Source organism: Cricetulus griseus, chromosome 3 (genome assembly GCF_003668045.3).
Source record: "Cricetulus griseus strain 17A/GY chromosome 3, alternate assembly CriGri-PICRH-1.0, whole genome shotgun sequence".
Taxonomy (NCBI): Eukaryota; Metazoa; Chordata; class Mammalia; order Rodentia; family Cricetidae; genus Cricetulus; species Cricetulus griseus.
This window is the reverse complement of record NC_048596.1, coordinates 13,541,026-13,559,334: the sequence shown is the minus strand read 5'-3', so window position 1 is coordinate 13,559,334 and position 18,309 is coordinate 13,541,026. Positions and strand designations below refer to the sequence as shown.

The window sequence follows — 18,309 nt, the reverse complement described above, 5'->3', positions numbered from 1 at the left end:
GTCAAGGTGTAACCAGTGTGCTTGGCTTAGCAATGACCAGGATCAAGAAACACAATTTCTTATTTCTGGTAGCTGGCCTTTCCTAGCATCTCTAGGGCTCGGCGTGTCTTCCTGCATTCGGTTGATTTTTACAGTACTATCTGCGACTTTGTTGTCTGCAGCGGGGGTGGATCTTTTGGTGTCAAGATCCTGAAAATCAACACAGACCATTCCTGAATCTTTGAACTTTGGGTCCAGCATGACTGTTCCACGTACATGCCCAGGCACGCACAGCAGAAGCATGCTACAGTAGACCACATCCTGCGGGCTAGACCTTGGCTGCTGGGGCCTGGCCACCGCAAGCGCTCATCTCCTTTCCCTCTGCCCTTCCCCACAGTTCCAACAAGAAATCCAGCATCGTCAGAATGAAGCATCCAGGGAGTCTCGGAAGAAGGAGAAGCTGGAGAAAGAGCTCAAGCAGATCCAGACGGACATGGACAGCAGGCAGTCGGAGATCAAGGCCTTGCAGCAGTACATGCAGAAGAGCAAGGAGGAGCTTCAGCGGCTGGAACAGCAGCTCAAGGAGCAGAAGGTACGCGCATGGCCCCTTCCCTCCCCCTTTCTTCTCTCTCTCTGAGGGGTTCTAATGTAGCTCAGGCTGGCCTCAAATTCAGAAAGAAGCTAAGAATGACCTTGAACTTTTGACCCTCCCGACTCCCAACTCCGAGGACTAGGATTACTGGCAGGCACCTCCACATCTAGTTTGTTTGATGCTGGGGACAGACCTCAGGCCTTCTTGTGTGCTAGGCAATTCCTCTGCCATCTGAACTACAGCTCCAAGCCCCATTTTTTTTTGTGACAGGAGCATGCTACTTCAGGCATCTGTACAGGCCTGCCCTTGGGGTTCTGACAGGATCTGCCCTCAGCTGCTGCCACTAAGAACACCACCTGTGCATATTCACTGTGTTCCCTTTTAAAAGGGCTCTGCCTACCTCCCATCCCCCCTCTGTCTCTTCCCCTTTCTGTCTGCCCCCCCCCCCCCCCCCCGCCTCCTCTGCCTCTCTGCCTCTTTCCTTTTTCACCCTGCTGCTGTCCCTGGAGGCTGGGTGTCCCCCCTCCCCTTTACAATCCCTTGCCCTAATAAAAATCCCTCCGCTTGAAATCTGTTGCATGGCATCTTTCTCTCTCACGCCACTTTTTAAAAATTGTAACACTACTTACTATTGTAACTGGACTTTGAATGATTTCTTTTTTAATTAAGTTTTTTTTTTTTTTAAATGCATGCCTGTTTTGCTTGTATATGTCTGTGTGCCACACATATGCCTGGTGCTCTTCTGAGGCCAGAAGAGGGTGTGAGATCACCTAGGGATGTTGTACCAACAGCTGTGAGCTGCCACAAGGGTGCTAGGAATCCTACTTGTAGCCTTTGGAAGAACAGCCAGCTTTCTAATCAGCTCTTTAATCTCTAAGCCACCCTCTCTCCAGCCCTGATGCTTCTTTTGGGATATTTATTAACTATTTTCTTGCTCCCCGTCCTCATAAGGATTCAAAGGTAGCCTATTTTTTCAATTTTTTTTGAGTTCTTGGGATTGAACATAAGATATTACATGTGCCAGGTAAGCATTCTGCCATTGAACTACATCCCACCCTTCAATCTCTTTTTCTTTTTCCTTTTGAGACAGGGTCTCCCCAGGTTGCCCATCCTGATCTCGAACTTGCCACCCCCCTTCCCCTTGTCTCCTGAGTAGCTGAGATTAGAGGCCTCAATCACCATTGTATGCATAGACAAGCATGTATGTAACAGTATGCAGCTTCATGTATTTCCAACATGTGATCACGCCTTGTCCATTTCCAGTTCAAGAAACTGATACCCCCCCAAACCCCCATGCCTCTTAAATTCCAAGGGAGTCATAGTTTTGCCTGAGCTTTACAGGAATGAGCCACCAACTGAGTGCACTCTCTTGTGTCTCACTTTTGCCGTATTGTGTTGGTGATGGTCACCAGGCAGCCATGAATCTGTGGTGTCCTGTATGGAAACCACTAAGCCACACGTGACTGTTTACATTTATTAATAATTTTAAATTCAACTCCTGTTTGTGCCAGTGTCATTTCAAGTGCTCAGTGTGGCTACTAGGGACTGTACTGGCACAGACAGACAGCCCTGACATCATGGCTCTCACAGTGCGCATGGACCACTCATTCTCAATGCTGCGTGGCGAGTGAATGAATGTAGCATATTTATTCCTAACAGGTTTAATTTTCAAGTTGAGAAAGCCGTTCTTAATCTTTACGCATTTTCAATAAAGTCATGTTTCTTACGCTTCCCCTCTTGTGGCTATTTAAGACAATACAGACATTAATGATTCTAATCTGTCTTGCCTCCCCCCCCCCCCCGCCCCCCTCCCCCGCCAGCTTAGTCCAGGCTGGCTTCGAACTTGCAATCTTTCTGAGCCAACCTTCCAAGGACGGAGATGACAGACACATGCCACCCTCTTTTCTCATTCATTAAAGAAACAATACATTTAGTTGAAGAGTCTTTTCCTAAAATTTTTTTTCTCTTATAAATTTTTTTTTCTAAAGGCTTGTCAAGGCAATACACTTTTCTACTTAAAAGTAGATATTACAATACATTTCTTTGTCATTTGTGCCTTATTAATTTTATATAAAGCCAGAATTGAAATGGATAATACACAGTGTGCAGTCTCCAGGAGGGGAAGAAAAATCCATGAAGCTTCTTTGAACATGAACTTGAAAAAAAAAAAAGAAAAAGAAAAAGGCTTTAAAACCCAGGTAAAACAAGGGTTTTTGTATAATAGCCTAGGGTCCATATAAAACAAAATGTCGTCTTGAGCATAGCTGGTTCCATTTTGTTTAGTCCCCATTGATAGGGAACTGGGTGCCTCTTTCTGTCTTTTGCTTTCATATACAAGGAAGCTATATTTAAAGAAAGTGCCTAGTTGACCCTTTCTTCCTTTAGCCCATTTGTTATTCTCCATATCCTCAGTAGAAATAACTTCTTCAGATAGAATCCTTTGTTGTTCTAAAACCATGTCTGCTCAGAACAGGCAATAGTCACTCCATTGCTGCCCCCCCCCCCCAGTTTCTACTTAAGTTGGATTAGAGGGGAACTGTCTCTGGGTTGGTGTTGGGGACCCGTTTGCTGGGGATGGGGTAGGCGTGGGGTGCTGGAGGCATGCTAATGCAGGCTTTCTAAAGACGCAGCTTCAGAGCCCCAGAGCTGACATAACCCATTTGAATCTCTAACTCATTTGCAATGATTATAGAAATTGTTGCGTATGCACAGCCTGCCAAACGGCAAACAGGCATTAAAATATTTATCCACCACCTGTGAACAAGACTTCCCAAAAGCTCGCAGAAAAAAAAATTCATGCTTACTGTGTTACTCGTCAGAAGGCATCGTTTCCCTCAGCCATTTAACATTCATTACTTCTGAGTTCGTTAGTGCTTTCACTGGGGATAAAGAAAATTTTCTGCAAGACGAAAAGGACGGTGGTTGGTGCCCTCCCAGGAGGCCGTGGGGCTTACCGTGTGCATACGCAGCAGACTCAGTTATCAGATTAACAGGCTCTAACCAGCCCCCAACTCCCCACCTTTCAGATACTGAACGAGAGAGCTGCGAAGGAGCTGGAGCAGTTTCAGATGCGGAATTCGAAACTCCAGCAGGAGAACGAGCAGCACAGTTTGACTTGCGAGCAGCTGTCCCAGGAAAACCAGCAGAAGGCCCTGGAGCTCAAAGTAAACACCGTGTGCCATGTCTGGTCCCTAGCACTTCCGTCCTTCGTACCTGTGAATAACAGGTTTGCCTTTGCCACTGGAGCCCTTGTGCTAGCTCCGCTAAGAGCCTCAGTACAGAGAGGCAGGTGCAAGCCCACAGTGATCGCTTCAGGCCCAGAAGCAGGGAGTCTGATGACTTCCCCGCTCTTACTTATAAAATTGATCAGATGCTTATGCAAATGCTTTCTCAAGCAAGCTCAGATGTTCATCTCTGTAATTAGCCCTGCAAGTAACCAGTTGCCAGGAGCTAGGATCCATTCACTGTGTGCACAATAGAAAACCTGCATTAGATTTCACTGCTTGTGTGGAGAGCTGGGGCGCAGACTGACTCTGCTGGGTATTCCAAAACTGTGGCGGAATCCTGTTTTTCGTACCATTTAATGCGTATTTCAAGCAGTTTTCCTGTTCTCCCTTCCCTCATGAAAGAGGGCTTATGGACTTTGGATCCTCATTTGACACTTAGCATAGTCAGGATTTTTGTTATATTTGGATACCGGGCATACAATGAATGGCTTACTAAGAATAAGGTATTGATGTGAGCGGTGAACAAGAACGTCTTTTTTGTCTTATAGTCTCTTTTGAGAATCTGACGAGGACACACAAACACACACACACACACACACACACCATCCCCCACCCTATATCCACAGCCCCCCACAGCACCCCTACCCCATCCCCACACTCACATGCCCCACAACACACCCCCACAACCACAGCCCCCCCCTCACACCTCACTCCCTCACCCTCCACCACGGATCTTGTTTTGAATGCCTACTGCCAAGAGGAGACTTTTCCAGGATTTTTTCTGAGGTCTAACCATGGAGTCTGGATTGATGGCTGTATAATTTATTAGGATACCACATAACTAAAACAGGCTTTAAGTCAGCCAACCTGAACCTTCTAGGGTCTAAGGCTAAGAACACTTAGTAGAGTCTATAGTGAGTTGACCTGAAGCTTGTTCTCTCTAACAATGCAGCAAGTTGGAGCAGACATGAGATGACCACTTAAGGCAGGGTGATATATTAGCCCCTGAGGTGAAATTATGGTAAAAAAATGTTCCACCAAGTCTGTCCTTTGATAACATGAATGAGAATCTGGGAAGATGGATGGCTTTGTTACATCCCTGAATTAATGGGATTATATTTCTAGCAATAACCCAGATAGAATATACATTGCTAATTTTCTCTCTCCCTTCTCAAGAGTTAAGATGATTGAGGAGGAATTCCAAACTGCCTTTCTAGTTACTTTTCTAGTTATTTAAAATGTCAAATTAAAAAAAAAACTAACCTTAAAAATATTTATATTTTGCCTGCATGTATGTCTGTATACCATATGCATGCCTGGTACCCACAGAGACCAAAAGAGGGCACTGGATCTCCTAGGACTGGAGTTACAATTTAGGTGCTGGGAACCGGGTCCTTTGAAAGAACAGCAAATGCTCTTAACCACTGAGCCATTTCACTAGCTCTTGATGGCAACATTTCTTTAAAAAAGGTGAATTTAATTTTAAATAAAAATGCCCACAAGATTAGAGAATTCCATTGCTGCAATTCTTTTCTGACACCTCTTGACACTGTATAGATTTGCTTATTCATGCTACCCCGCACACCTGCCTGCACACCTGCCTGCACACCTGCCTGCACACCTGCCTCACACCTGCCTCACACCTGCCTGCACACCTACACAGACTAACACACTTAGAAGAAGGGCAACACTTTCCCCAGCACATGTGATGGGCTACTATGACCCTATGGGTCCAAAAGAATGTTTTAAAAATTTTATAGTGATTCAATAACCTTCCCAGAGAGATCATTTGTAAGAGAAAACTGCCCATCAAATACAGCATTTGTATGCAGAGCTCACATATTTGTATGTATATAACTCAGTATTCTTGCTTGACTTCATAATTAGGTGGCAACTTAAAACATCAGATTTTACCAACCTTTTCATTAGTTTTAGTCTATGCACCACATGCTTTATTCATAGAACAGAGGCCTCCACTTTCTCTCAAAACTGAATAGTTGTGTGTATTTTGATTCAGTTCCATGGAATGACTCTGCACTGACATAGAGGAGCCTCTTCTGTGAGTTTACCGTAGTCCAGTCACTGGCTCAGTGTTTGCTCAGCATCCTGGTTCTCTCTCTCTCACCAACACAGGCCAAAGAGGAGGAAATCCACCAGATGCGCATTGACATCGGGAAGCTAAACAAAATCAGAGAGCAGATCCATAAGAAACTGCACATGATTGAAGACCAAAAGGCAGAAGTGGAGCAGAACAAGGAGACCCTGAAGAATCAGATCCTGGGACTCGAGAGAGGTAAAACTCTGTGCTCTTACTCATCAGTGTTTCATTAGTGATTAATGCCAACTCACAAGCCAGGACTCTGTGTGCCATCAGACTAAACCATGCACTGGTAACCAGCTGACTGGAGGCGCCACTCTTCCCATTATTTCAAACTCTCTTTGCTTAACGAATTCTTCCATAGGTTCTGTTGGCACCATGTGGAGCTAACCTAAAATAGCATTCTATATTTGCCACTCTGATGTCTGTTGATAAGCTAAGGAATATGTTGAAATGAATGCCCTTGATTAATAAGATTTGGGGTTGTCTTTTGGAAGTACCCAGCACGGAGTAAGGGATGACTAATTGTCATGTGTTATTTTCTGAACAACAATATAATTTCAAATGTGGGAATACTGGTGTGGTGTGCAGAAACAGCTCTAGACCTGGAGAAAGAGCCTCCGGTATGAATTCTTACTGTATGGTGCAGGGACATGGGTGACTTCTTGGTTTCTTTGCAGGCTACTGTGTGCCATCAATTTCTGAAAGATTTGCATAAAAGTACACACACTCTTGCCTCTCTGCAAGTTAGGCAAAATCTAGATCTCCAGATATTGCTGTTAGACATGCTTGTCAAGTAGGTCTTTAGGAAGCCCAGTCGTTTTTCCTTCTGAGACAGTGGGAGGGATTCTTCACTGAGGGGTAGCTGCAGATTAGTTTGGCAGCTTCTCCATGTATCTATGGTGTAAACTGCTATGGACCCTGTGCAAACACTGGACATGTGCCTCCAGAATGCTCATGGCAGTGAAAGTTTACAACTTGAAGTCTTCTGTGGAAGAGATGACGGATGACAGAACTTTTAGAGCATGTAACTGGCCACAGTCCTATTTTTGCTTGCCATGATTGTCAGCTTTGAGATGATTTTCTCTGCCTCTCTGACTATATATATATATATATATATATATATATATATATATATATATAGACTATATATATGTATATATAATGTCTATAGGTGTTTTACTTAAATGTTTGTGTACCATGTGGGTGTCTGGTACCCTCAAAAGCCAGATGAGAGTATTTGATCCCCTGGACTGGAATTACAGATGGTTGTGCGCTTCCATGTGGGTTCTGGGAATTGAACCTGGGTCTTCTGGAAGAGCCACCAGGCCATCTCTCTAATCCCCCACAGATATTTTCAATCCATTGAGCATTGAATCAAATTCTTTCCCTGTTGAGCCACATTAATGAAAGCCAAATGTTCTTTTCTTTGGTTATTTCGTCTCTCTCTCTCCCTTTCTGTCTTAAAGATTTATTTATTTATTATGTATATAGTATTCTGCCTGCATGTTTGCTTGCACACCAGAAGAGGGCACCAGATCTCACTATATATGGTTGTGAGCTGCCAGGTAGTTGCTAGGAATTGAACTCAGGACCTCTGGAAGAGCAGTCAGTGCTCTTAATCTCTGAGCCATCTCTCCAGCCTTTCTTTGGTTATTTCATATTTACTGCCGATAACATCTTTTCTTAGGGACTTGTTGTTTGTTATAACAACTGGCTATATTGCCAAGGCTAGTCTTGACCTTCTGGGCTGTAGTAGCTTTCCAACTCCCAGCATTCCAAACAGCTGCTGGTGTGTCCAAGGGGGAGATGTTTCTTTTGCTGCACCTAATCAAAGTGCAGTGTTAGCCATAATGGTTAGGAGCATAGGCCCTCTCTATGTTAGGATTTCTGACAATAATATCCAAGAAATGATCTGAAAATCTACCAGAATTAATAAGAGATTTCAATAAGGTGGCAGACTATAAACTATATGTTGCTACCAATAGCATTTTGTACAGAATTCTAGCTAATTTTCTAGAATCCCCTTCCACAGTAGTAACTAAAGTAATAAAATAGCTGTGAACAAAGTTACCAACATGTCTATAAGACCTATATATAAAACAGCTACAGAATTCCACCAGGGGGCATAAAGGGAGACTTGAAAAATGGAGAGATGAAACACGTTCTAGGTGGTTACATTTCATATTTCTACCTACAGATATAATGAAAAAGATCTAAAAAGCTCAAAGACCTTTGGCAGCCATCAGGTTCAGGCTTTTAATCTCACCCTCGCTGACTCTTGGTCCTATGGCTGGCTTCATCTCTTTATCAGGACCAGAAGTTCCACATCCTTGAGCTAGAATGAAGGTCACCTGCCACTCAACTCGGAGCAGTTACACAGATACAGCTGAACATATAAAACCGTGTTGTTTTTAAAATCGTGTTGGCTTTTTCATGTTCTCCTTTGGATGGATTCTCCATTCATTATTATTTTACTTCCTGGTCATTTAGAGGTGGAGTCTTCAAAGAAGCAGGCAGAGCTGGATAAGAAGGCGATGGATGAGCTTCTCAGAGAGAGGGACATACTAAATAAGGTGAGTTCTTTACAGCAACACTGGAGAATGAATGCCTTTCTTCTACCCTGCAGTATCTGCACACAAGTTGTGTGGGGAAAGGAAACCCCGGAGCAAACAAGAATGGATTAGAATGAATAATACTGCTTAATTTCCCCCTGAACAGCTGCTTGCGTGCCACCATTGTCTGGCCTGGAATTGAAGCTGCATTATCACCGTTGAGCACAAAAGGACTCTAGAGAATTAGCATACAAGCCTGCAGGGATTTCAGGGTGTTTTGTGGATTCTGTTCTCATTGCTGCAGTGTTACTTGGCATCCTAAGTAGTTGATCAAATTTCCTTAATTTAATATCTATAATCTACAATCTGGCTAATCCAAAAATTACAGGTGTGAGTGCTAATTAAAACGTGCCTTTGAGGTGTTAGGCAAGAAAATGACTGCTTGGTGATGTAAGTCTAGCATTTTCTTCAGTCTGTCTTTTCAGGATTCTACAAACTTACACCTAGTGAGGTACCCTATTGGATTTAACCCCTCACTTTCCCTTTTCTTGTGGTGTGGGGGGTTGAGCCCAGGGTCTCACACACCCTGGCTGTAGGGTTTGGTTTTCGTCTCTCACCCTTGTCTCATTGGGTCTCTTGAGTTCATAAGTATAAAGCTGAAGGGCGGGTTGGGGGAAGCTTTTGCTTCCCCTTAAAAGCAGTTCTCTTTTTTTTCTGTCACCCTCCTTCCAGAGGGTCCCTTCCCGTGACAGATTTTTAGGATTTTCTCCTGGCAGGGTCACAGGCCAGGCTACTTCAAGATAGCAGGATAGATTCATCTCACTGAAGTACAAATGACTCCATGTGTTCTCAGAAAAAAAAAAAAAAAAAAAAAACCTCTTAATGGAACAGCCTACATTTTCACTTGAAACAGACTAGAGACTATCCAGGAATGACAGGTTAGATATTTCTATGGAAAACACCCAGGAAGAAAATTACTGAAATCTCTTCCCCCATAAATCTACAAACTGTCCTTTATTCTACAAACTTACATCTAATAAAATATTCTATTGGATTTAGCCACCCCTCCCACCTGTAGGGGGATCAAACTAGCTCTGACTCCATTGCAATCCTCATTAATTGTTTCATCTATACCCCACCCTTTCTCTTTCTTGTGGTGTGGAGGATCTCACACATGCAGAGCAAATGGCCTACTACTAAGCTATATCTCCAGCCCTGGATTTAGTTTTTAAATTTATTTTTATCATCACCAGCATTTAATCCCTCATCTTGTAAACAGCTAGTAGGTTTTCTGCCAATTCAACAAGGGGTTATTTTTCTTTTCTTTTTCTTTCTTTTTTTTGGGGGGGGTTGCTTCTTTGGGTCTTTCGGGGAGGGATATGCAGTTCAATACCAACCCCCTCCCCTAGGCCATTGCCTGCATAAGACTCAGCAGGCATGCAATCAACTTTCCTGATTAATAAATTATTTCCTCTCTGATTTGAAATGCCAATCCTCATAGAAAGAAAGAATGACGTTGTTCTGACAGGCAGCACAGAGCATCTATTGTTTCTTCCAGTATGGTGTGGAAGTGGCATTTATATAAATAAACGCTAGCCCAGACTGACCACCCAGCTAATGTTTCATGAGCGTTATTCAGGCCTGGTTGCCCCTTGGGTTCCTCAGGGATTTGAGAGAAGCTGTAAAGCACCACATGGAAGTGCTGCATCCAGACAGCCCCCAGGAAGTACTAGGAACCTGGTTTGGCATTCTCAGAGTGGAAACCTTCTTTCCCCACCACACTCTTTCCTGCTAATTCATTTCTCTTTGAGTAAAGACCCTGTTTTCTAGTCCCCCTGGCAGGAAAGTGGTCATCACTAAGGACCCCCAGGTGTTCGTTGTCTTCTGAGCTGCCAAATTATGAAGGTCCAGTGCTGGGGGGTAGAGCTTAGAGGCAAAGAGGCTGCCTGGTGTGCATGAGAGACCCTGGGTTGGCTTCTCAGCACCAGGGTGCCTACTCACACACAGAGCTGCACACAAATGAAGCCCCTTTTACCGCCTCCCTCACCAGGGGCTCACCAGATACATTTGTGGCTGGTGAGGTGGGCTCCTTTGGGAAGCATGGCTGTCAAGGTGCAGAGCTGTTTGCTTCTTCCTGAGGAAGTTGGGCAGCCAGCTCCAAGTATTCCTGATGTCACCAGTGCCCTATTGCAGTTAAAAATGGTAGGTGTGGGGGATACCGGGGAAGGGTGTTTGCTGCCAAGTCTGATGGCCTGAGCTCCATCCCTGCCACTCTCATGGTGAAAGGAGAAAACTGACTCCTTGCTGTCCCCTGACCTCCACTTGTGTGCCACACAAAATAAGTAAGTGTAAAAAACGAAGATATCTGGGTCCGAGATTCAATGTACCAGATACTCTAGTCCTGGGACACAGCATCCACATTAAAAAATGTAAAATGTAGTTTTTTTTAAATTAGCATGTATTAATTATTCTTAATAATTGCTTTAGCATAATATTTTTGAAGTATTTCGATCATATTTATAAGTTATTACACTTTCAGTGCAGTCCCCTCTTCTCCTGTCTACTGTCATGTCTGTTGTCTTTGGTGGCTCAGAGAATTCTATTAAGGTTGCATCTAGGACCATGGGGAGGGGTTTTTACAGGGGCTAGATCATTGGAGAATAGCTTTTTAAAAATTAATTGTGGTAAAATACACTTAACAAAATTTATCAGTAGGATATTTTACACATTCATAATGTATCACCTCAACCATCGTTATCTGATTCTAGAACACTCTTCTTGGTGTTCTAGTTGGAAACTGCTCCCATTCTGCAGTCACTGATCATTACCGCCCCCTTCCTACTCTTGGAAATTTGAAATGTGCTTTTTGTCTCTGTGGATCTGGTGATTCTCACTGCCTGTAGACAGGGAATCACATACCGTGTGACTTTTGTATCTGGCCTCTTTCATTCAGGATGTTGTTTTCAAGTTCTGCCTACATTGCAGCACATATCAGAACTTCATTCCCACGTATGGCTGAGTAATATTTCACTCTCATGTGTTTCTGGTGTCCATCACTTGGTAGACATTGTGCTTTCATTTTCAGACTTTTGTGAAAGTGGATGCTATGAAACTTTTGATTTTTTTAAGGAAAGTTTTGTTTACTATTAACTTGGCATGGAATCATTACAAAGTTTCTTTGAGATATAGAGGGATGTTTTGTGCATCTGTTCATTGCCTTATGATCAGGGCATTTAAAGTACTGGTAGCAAGAAGGTTCATAGTATTTTCTATGTGCCTCCATTTCTTTCAGTAGTGATATAGGAGTAGATTTATTGGTCATTTGTTATTTATAGGTATTTGCATCTATCTATCTATCTATCTATCTATCTATCTATCTATCTATCTATCATCTATCTATGTTTCTATCATCTATCTATCCATCCATCATTTATTTATCTATTATCTATCTATCTATCATCTATCTATCCATCCATCATCTATCTATCTGTCTGTCTGTCTGTCTGTCTATCATCTTTATTATTATAAGTGGACACTTTACTTTCCCAGTGCTCTGGATACTGCTGGGCTAGCACTCTATCATTTAGCCACATCCCTAGTCTCTGCATTTTTCTTTTGAGACAGGGTCTTGTGTAGCCTAGGCTAGCCCCCCCCCCTGGAATTCACTATACAGTAGAGACTGGCTTTGAATTCGTGATCTTCCTGCCTCTGCCTCTTGTCCAGAGTGCTGGGATTACAGGTCTGTGACCCAGTGTTGGGCTCAACTCTGCATACTTAACAGGCTAGTTTTATTTTACTTTGTAGTCAAAAACCCAGTGTAGGAGATTAAGTCTGGTTGTTCAGGCTTCACGATATGAAGGCCAGAGCTGGTATGAAGGTAGATTCCAGTCCTGGCTCTGCCACTTCCCTGTGGTGTGAACTCACAGGCAGATGCCCTTCCCTTCAGCCTCCATTTCCCACTGCCAAACAGTGAACAGTGTGCAGAGTCCATTCAGGCTGTTGAAGTTTGTTAGTGCATTTAAAAGTGCCTTGTGCAAAATTCACATAACAAACTCTTTGAAACCTATAGAGCCTATGATTATTTTGAATCGTACTAAACGCAAGGCATCTAATTATTTTAGAGATGGGCGCTAGGATAAACTGAACTCCAGGTTCTCAAACACTGTGAGTAAGGCGTGTGCTTTGTTGCCATCACTTTTTAGAATATGCTTAAGGCGGTCAGTGCGACCCAGAAGCAGGTGGACCTGGTGAAGCTCCACGAGCAAGCCAAGAGGAACCTGGAGGAGGAGATCCAGAACTACAAGGCTGAGGCCCAGAAGCAGAGGAAGATCATCTTTCAACTGGAAAAGGAGCGTGACCGGTACATCAACGAGGCCAGTGACCTCACCCAGAAGGTGAGCCGCTCCACAGGCTGTGCAGGCACAGTTTGTTCAAATTGCTTGCCTATGGTTTATCAACGAGGCCAGTGACCTCACCCAGAAGGTGAGCCGCTCCACAGGCTGTGCAGGGACAGTTTGTTCAAATGCTTGCCTATGGTTTATCAACGAGGCCAGTGACCTCACCCAGAAGGTAAGCCACTCCACAGACTGTGCAGGGGTAGTTTGTTCAAATGCTTGCCTATGGTTTGCCTGCAGACGAAGGACTTGCCCTTGATCGTGTGCCAAGTTGTGGAACGGGCCATACTGCTCACTTTGTCTCTTCTCATTTCTGCCCTTTGTCCCCTCGTCTCATGGCTTCCTCCTCCTCCCTGTTGCCCGGCTATGCAGCAATCATCATTTTCCAGCATTGTGTTTCTGGCACCATGATTTCTTAACTCTCTATTCTCACCCTGCTTCTGTTCCTGATGCTCTTGTCTCTGCAGAACACAGAAGGAAGGCATGATAGGAGAAAGACATCTAATTAACCAATCTCAAGCGAGGTCACAAGTACCTCCTGTCCTCAGTGTCACATCTTCAAAGAGCATTTTATTTCAAAGTGGGGGCGAACTTACAACTCCACCATTGAGAGGAATCCACAGTTTGGGTAGCTGGGCTCTAGGTCTCTCCTTGTAAACCACTTTGAGGGAGAAGGACATAGCGACAGGAGGTTTTCAGATATTTGGACTTCTTAGCCAGTTGCCTTAGCACATTGCTGGCATCTGATAAGGCCAGGTAAACAGTGGCTGTCTGCAGGGCACTCACTCAGAAATGGACCAGAGCAGAGATTTTTAAATTGTTTGTCCTTAAGATCCCTTTCTGCCCAAGAATTTTTTCCTTGACCCTAGATACATAGGAATATAAATAAATGTGCAAACCAAACATCAACTGATAATAAATCATCAGCATATTTCCAAGCAGTTCTTTGGTATACATACAATGTTACCATTTCTTAAAGGTGAAAGCCAATTTGCATGCTAATGAGGTAGATTGTGCATGCTTATTTTTAACATTAAGACTGAAATCTTGGCTGAATATTTAATACTGTAGAACATAAAGCACCCTTAATGTTTTTCCGAGTTGATTGCTACTTTGATTTTCATAACTGTCAAAGCTGCGAATGCCACTTTACGTAAGTATGTTATACAAGATGGCAGAAATGTGTGTAAGGTCATTTTAGAAATTGTTGGAAACTCTGTCCTAATCCTAAAGCAAAATTCATGTAATGATTTTTTTTTAATGAAATTCAGGTCAGCAATTCAAAAGAGCAATTTTAAAAAACCAAACATTCTAACCATACAATTCACCGATATACTGATACTTCCATGCTGAGGAGTGATGGTGGGGAAATATTGGCAATCTCTGTTTTCCATAATTAAACCGTTTCTAAGAGTAGAAAATTTTGTGCGCAGGGCAAAATCACTGCCATCCATGATGTGCAGCAGTCTGAGATCTGAGCTAAGGGCTCCAAGCATTGTTCACTGGTGCTGTGACTTGCACAGTGCAAAATGTGGGAGCATGCTCAGAACCCAGGCTGCAGTAAAGCTGCAAGATGTGCCACAGGTGAGCACCACCAGAAACACCTGGGGCTCCGCGTGCCTTTGATTTCCAATTATATTTTAAAGCTTTGTTTTGCCCGTGTGTGTACCATGTGCAACTCCGGTGCCTGGGGAGGCCAGAAGTGAGCCTGGGTCCGCTTGAGCTGGAGTTATGGATGGTTGTGATCCACCAATTGCCTGCTGATGGCTGAACCGGGGTCTTCTGTAGGAGCGACAGAAGCCATCGCACCAGCCACCTCTAGTTTTTGGTTATTGTGTTTTCAGAAATCTTTAAGTGTATTGTCACCCCCTCCCTGCCCCACCCCGACTTCTGCATTCAGTGATTCCCTGGTGGGTTTGTCCCACTGTTTTGGAAGAGGGTCTGGAACAGAGGCCCAGGAATGGGGTGGGAGCTAAGAGCTAAGAAGAGTTTGGGGAAAAGACTCATCTTCTTGTCTCCCCCTAGCAAAATGTTGACTTCTATAGCAGTGTGAATCTGTTTTTCTGCTTGTCAGTCAAATCCACAGTGATTTGCACAGTGCTGAGCAACACACTTGCATGTTTAAGCTTTGTTTTGTTGTTTGTTGTTTGAATGAACTCTCACAGATGATAAAGGGACAGCCACCAACACTTGGATTGCATACACAGAGGGGAACAAGGCTGGAAAACAGGAAATCAGCTGTTCCCCCAGAAAACAAAGTAAGATTAACAGGGGCAGGTTGAGGAGTACTCAGCCCTGGCTGGTCCCCAGAGGACACCGACACTTCAGAGCCGGAGCCTTGGGAGTGGTGCACACTTCACTTCTGGCAAATGTGGACTGGTTTACCTATGCTGTGAGGCTGGCTGCATTGCCGGTTCAGAGGTGGGACTGCACTGTCTAGGCTCCATGCTAGCTTTTGCTTACATCTGCCTGCCCAACAGAAAATAATCCCTGCATGTCTGGTCCAAAACAACAGACATCTGTTCTTTCTTAGGTGAATTCTCTATGAGGGTCAACCTCAGTCCTACATCGCAGGAGGATCCTGGGGGGATTCCCTGGCCTCTTGACTCAGTAGACCCCTGGGATTCTCTCCAGCTGCAGCTGGCAGGGGCAGGGGTGGGGCTTGCCTACCCGTACTGCACCCCACACACCCACACCCTGGGTAGGAGCTGGATGCACTTGAGGGAAGCCCTGTGTGGCCAGGCCGTGCAGGTACTTGAATTCAAGAAATCAGGGGTTACAACTTCTCTCTTTGAGGAGCACAGTCTCTCTCCTCTGCTTCACCTGAGCAGAGCTCACTCTGTGGCTTTTTAATATTTAATTTTCAGATTTGTTTGACACAGGATCTTACTGTGTGGTCCAGGATGGCTTTGGATTCAAGATCCTCCTGCCTCAGCTCCCAGGGTGTTGGGATTACAGATGTACATCACCATGCTCCTCCTCTGTGACTTTATCACTCTCTGTCTTGCCCCGCTGTCATGATTTCTACTGGTTTTCACATTACAGTGATGAAGAGAATCCAGGGTCTCTTTTTCATAGGAACAAGGGCGAGAATGTATTGACACAGGGATACTGGCTCCCAGGACTCACTGCCATGCTGAGAATAGAAAGAATCAGTGTTACAAGCTGGGGTGCTCTGACCTCTGGGGTGGAGTCCAAGTTCTTTGTTCTATCTGGAAGGTGATTTTGTCTCTTTGCTGTGAGACTTAGCTCAACTGCCCAGGCAAAATTCCCTTAGGGAGAGAGGTTTCCCTTCTACATCCTGGGTTTGTTGGTATCTCTGGTACTGACGAACCTCTGGCATAATTATTTGCTGGCTCATTTATTATCTCTGCGTTTTAGGGAGGTCTTGGGGGCAATGCCTTTACCTCACGCAGCATTTCTGTATTTCTGATACCCTGACACATAGTGGGCACTAAGCAAGTTTTAAATGGGTACATGGTGATGGCATAAAAGATGCTGCTATAGTTCTTATATAGGGTGTTAGGTTTTTCTTTCTTGACTTCCTTGAAAAGGAGGGATATTGGTGTTGAGATTTGCTGTCAGCTGTTTTTCACAGTTTCTAGTATTTGAAGTGGACGGAGTTATACAATCTCACCCAAGCAATTTCAGTATACATTCTTAAAATATTGTTCACCAGCTTACAGTATTTCTGTCTCTCGCTTTGTTTATCTTCCAACACATGTGGATACATAGAACACCCTCATTAGCAGAAACACAAAGCTCTCTTCCACCCCTTCTATTTGTAAGGCATTAGGAACTAACACCAGGGCTAGATAAAATGCCATGAAATGAACATTGCCATTTACTAAAGTGCATATACACACGTTCCAAAGTGTTATTGTGACATGGGAATTTCTCTTGTGCAAACCAAATGTTAGAAAAAATAGGAATGGAAAGAGTTTTATAAAATAGTGTTCTTCATGGTATAATTTAGAATAAGGAAAAATAGAAACCAGCACCCTGAAAGGTTAAACAAATTGTGTTGTGCTTATCTGATAAAATATTAAGTAGCTGTTGTAATAATTGTAGGCAAATATTAAAATGGGAAGCATGTTTATCAGATGACTAATACAGAATTATGCAAATGGTATAACTCCAGTTTCATCTGTATGCATATAAAAGGGTTGGAGGCATTTGTTTTGGGGATGGTTGCAGGGATTATAAGAAACCATGCTTTCAAAGTACTTGAAGTAAACACATCTGTTTGACAAATAATTCAGAGCTTTTCTTCAAAGTGGTATTTGAGTAGTGCTATTCTCAATTTATTAAACATCCAGACAAGAGGCTAAGATGGACAAGAATTTTAAAGCCAACTGAGGTGAACTGAAAAAAGATCTAGCCCTCCACTCATGGGTTCTTCATTTTGCTTCATCAAATAGATGACTCAAGAGGGGCTGGAAAGATGGCTCAGTGTCTCTCCCTACTAATCTCCCATGATCAGGGCCGGTGTCACTCAAGAACCTACCAGCATTACTGGGAGCATTAGCCAGGGACCTTCAGGGGAGCAGAATGAGCAGGGGAATGTCTAATATGGCAATGGTGGTGGTGAATTCCTACGATCTTCTGTCTTCGGCTGGAGGACCAGGAAAGCTGGGGTGTACATCAGTGTGCACCTGAAGGCCCGAAACCAGAGAGCTGAGGGTGGAAATCCCAGCATTGGCTTCCTTCAAAGAGCACAACAGGGCACATCTGGTGCCAGGTTTCCTCCAGTGAAAAACATAATCCATTTTGGTGAATTACCTGATATTTGCATTGGTATGAAAGGTACAGTCGTTATCAGCCAGAATGAAGGGACATAAGAAAAGTCGCAGGGGTATATGCCTTTAATCCCAGGACTTGGGAGGCAAAAGGATCTCTGTGAATTCAAAACCAGCCTTGTCTACAGAGTGAGTTCAGGACAGCAAGAACTACACAGAGAAACCCTGTCTTGAAAAACATCAAACAAAGAAACCAAAAGGGAAAGTGACAGGAATCAGGAGGAGCTTGGGGTGCAGGCAGCAGTGGGAGGAGGTAGGAGAGACCAAGAAGAGGCTGGGCACACGCAACACCAGTGCCAAGCGGAGCCTTGGTTCTTCCAAAGACAACATTTAAAGAGTTGCCAAGGGAGGAAGTCAATTGCTTGGAACAGGGATGCCAGTTTGGATTTTTAAGATCTTCTCTGAGGTCTGAAGTATAAGCCCTCAGTGACATCTGCTGTGTTAACCCTGTGGCTGTAATGACACTCGGCACAGGCAGACACAGGGCTGAGGAATGCACAGTGATAGTCTAGAAAAGCAACACCATGCACAAGAGACAAAATGCCAACTGAGATTGTAGAGAGCATTGGAGTTGGGAAACTGTAGTAGACATGTAATTCCTTCACAAACGTATTAGGGGATATTGGGAGGACGTGGGACGTAGTGCTCAGAATTGGGGGGGGGGG

General features: G+C 43.9%; 1 protein-coding gene across 1 annotated transcript in view; it reads left to right on the top strand.

The window, feature by feature from the left end:
- Window positions 1-18,309, top strand: part of LOC100762393 (cilia- and flagella-associated protein 58) — a 46,572-nt gene that overhangs the window by 601 nt on the left and 27,662 nt on the right. Inside the window, exons 2-6 of the mRNA XM_035441290.1 lie at window positions 377-571; window positions 3,598-3,735; window positions 5,932-6,091; window positions 8,390-8,472; window positions 12,654-12,845. Coding sequence (XP_035297181.1) covers window positions 473-571; window positions 3,598-3,735; window positions 5,932-6,091; window positions 8,390-8,472; window positions 12,654-12,845 — 672 coding nt within the window. The 5' untranslated portion in view covers window positions 377-472. The remainder of the gene's footprint in view (window positions 1-376; window positions 572-3,597; window positions 3,736-5,931; window positions 6,092-8,389; window positions 8,473-12,653; window positions 12,846-18,309) is intronic.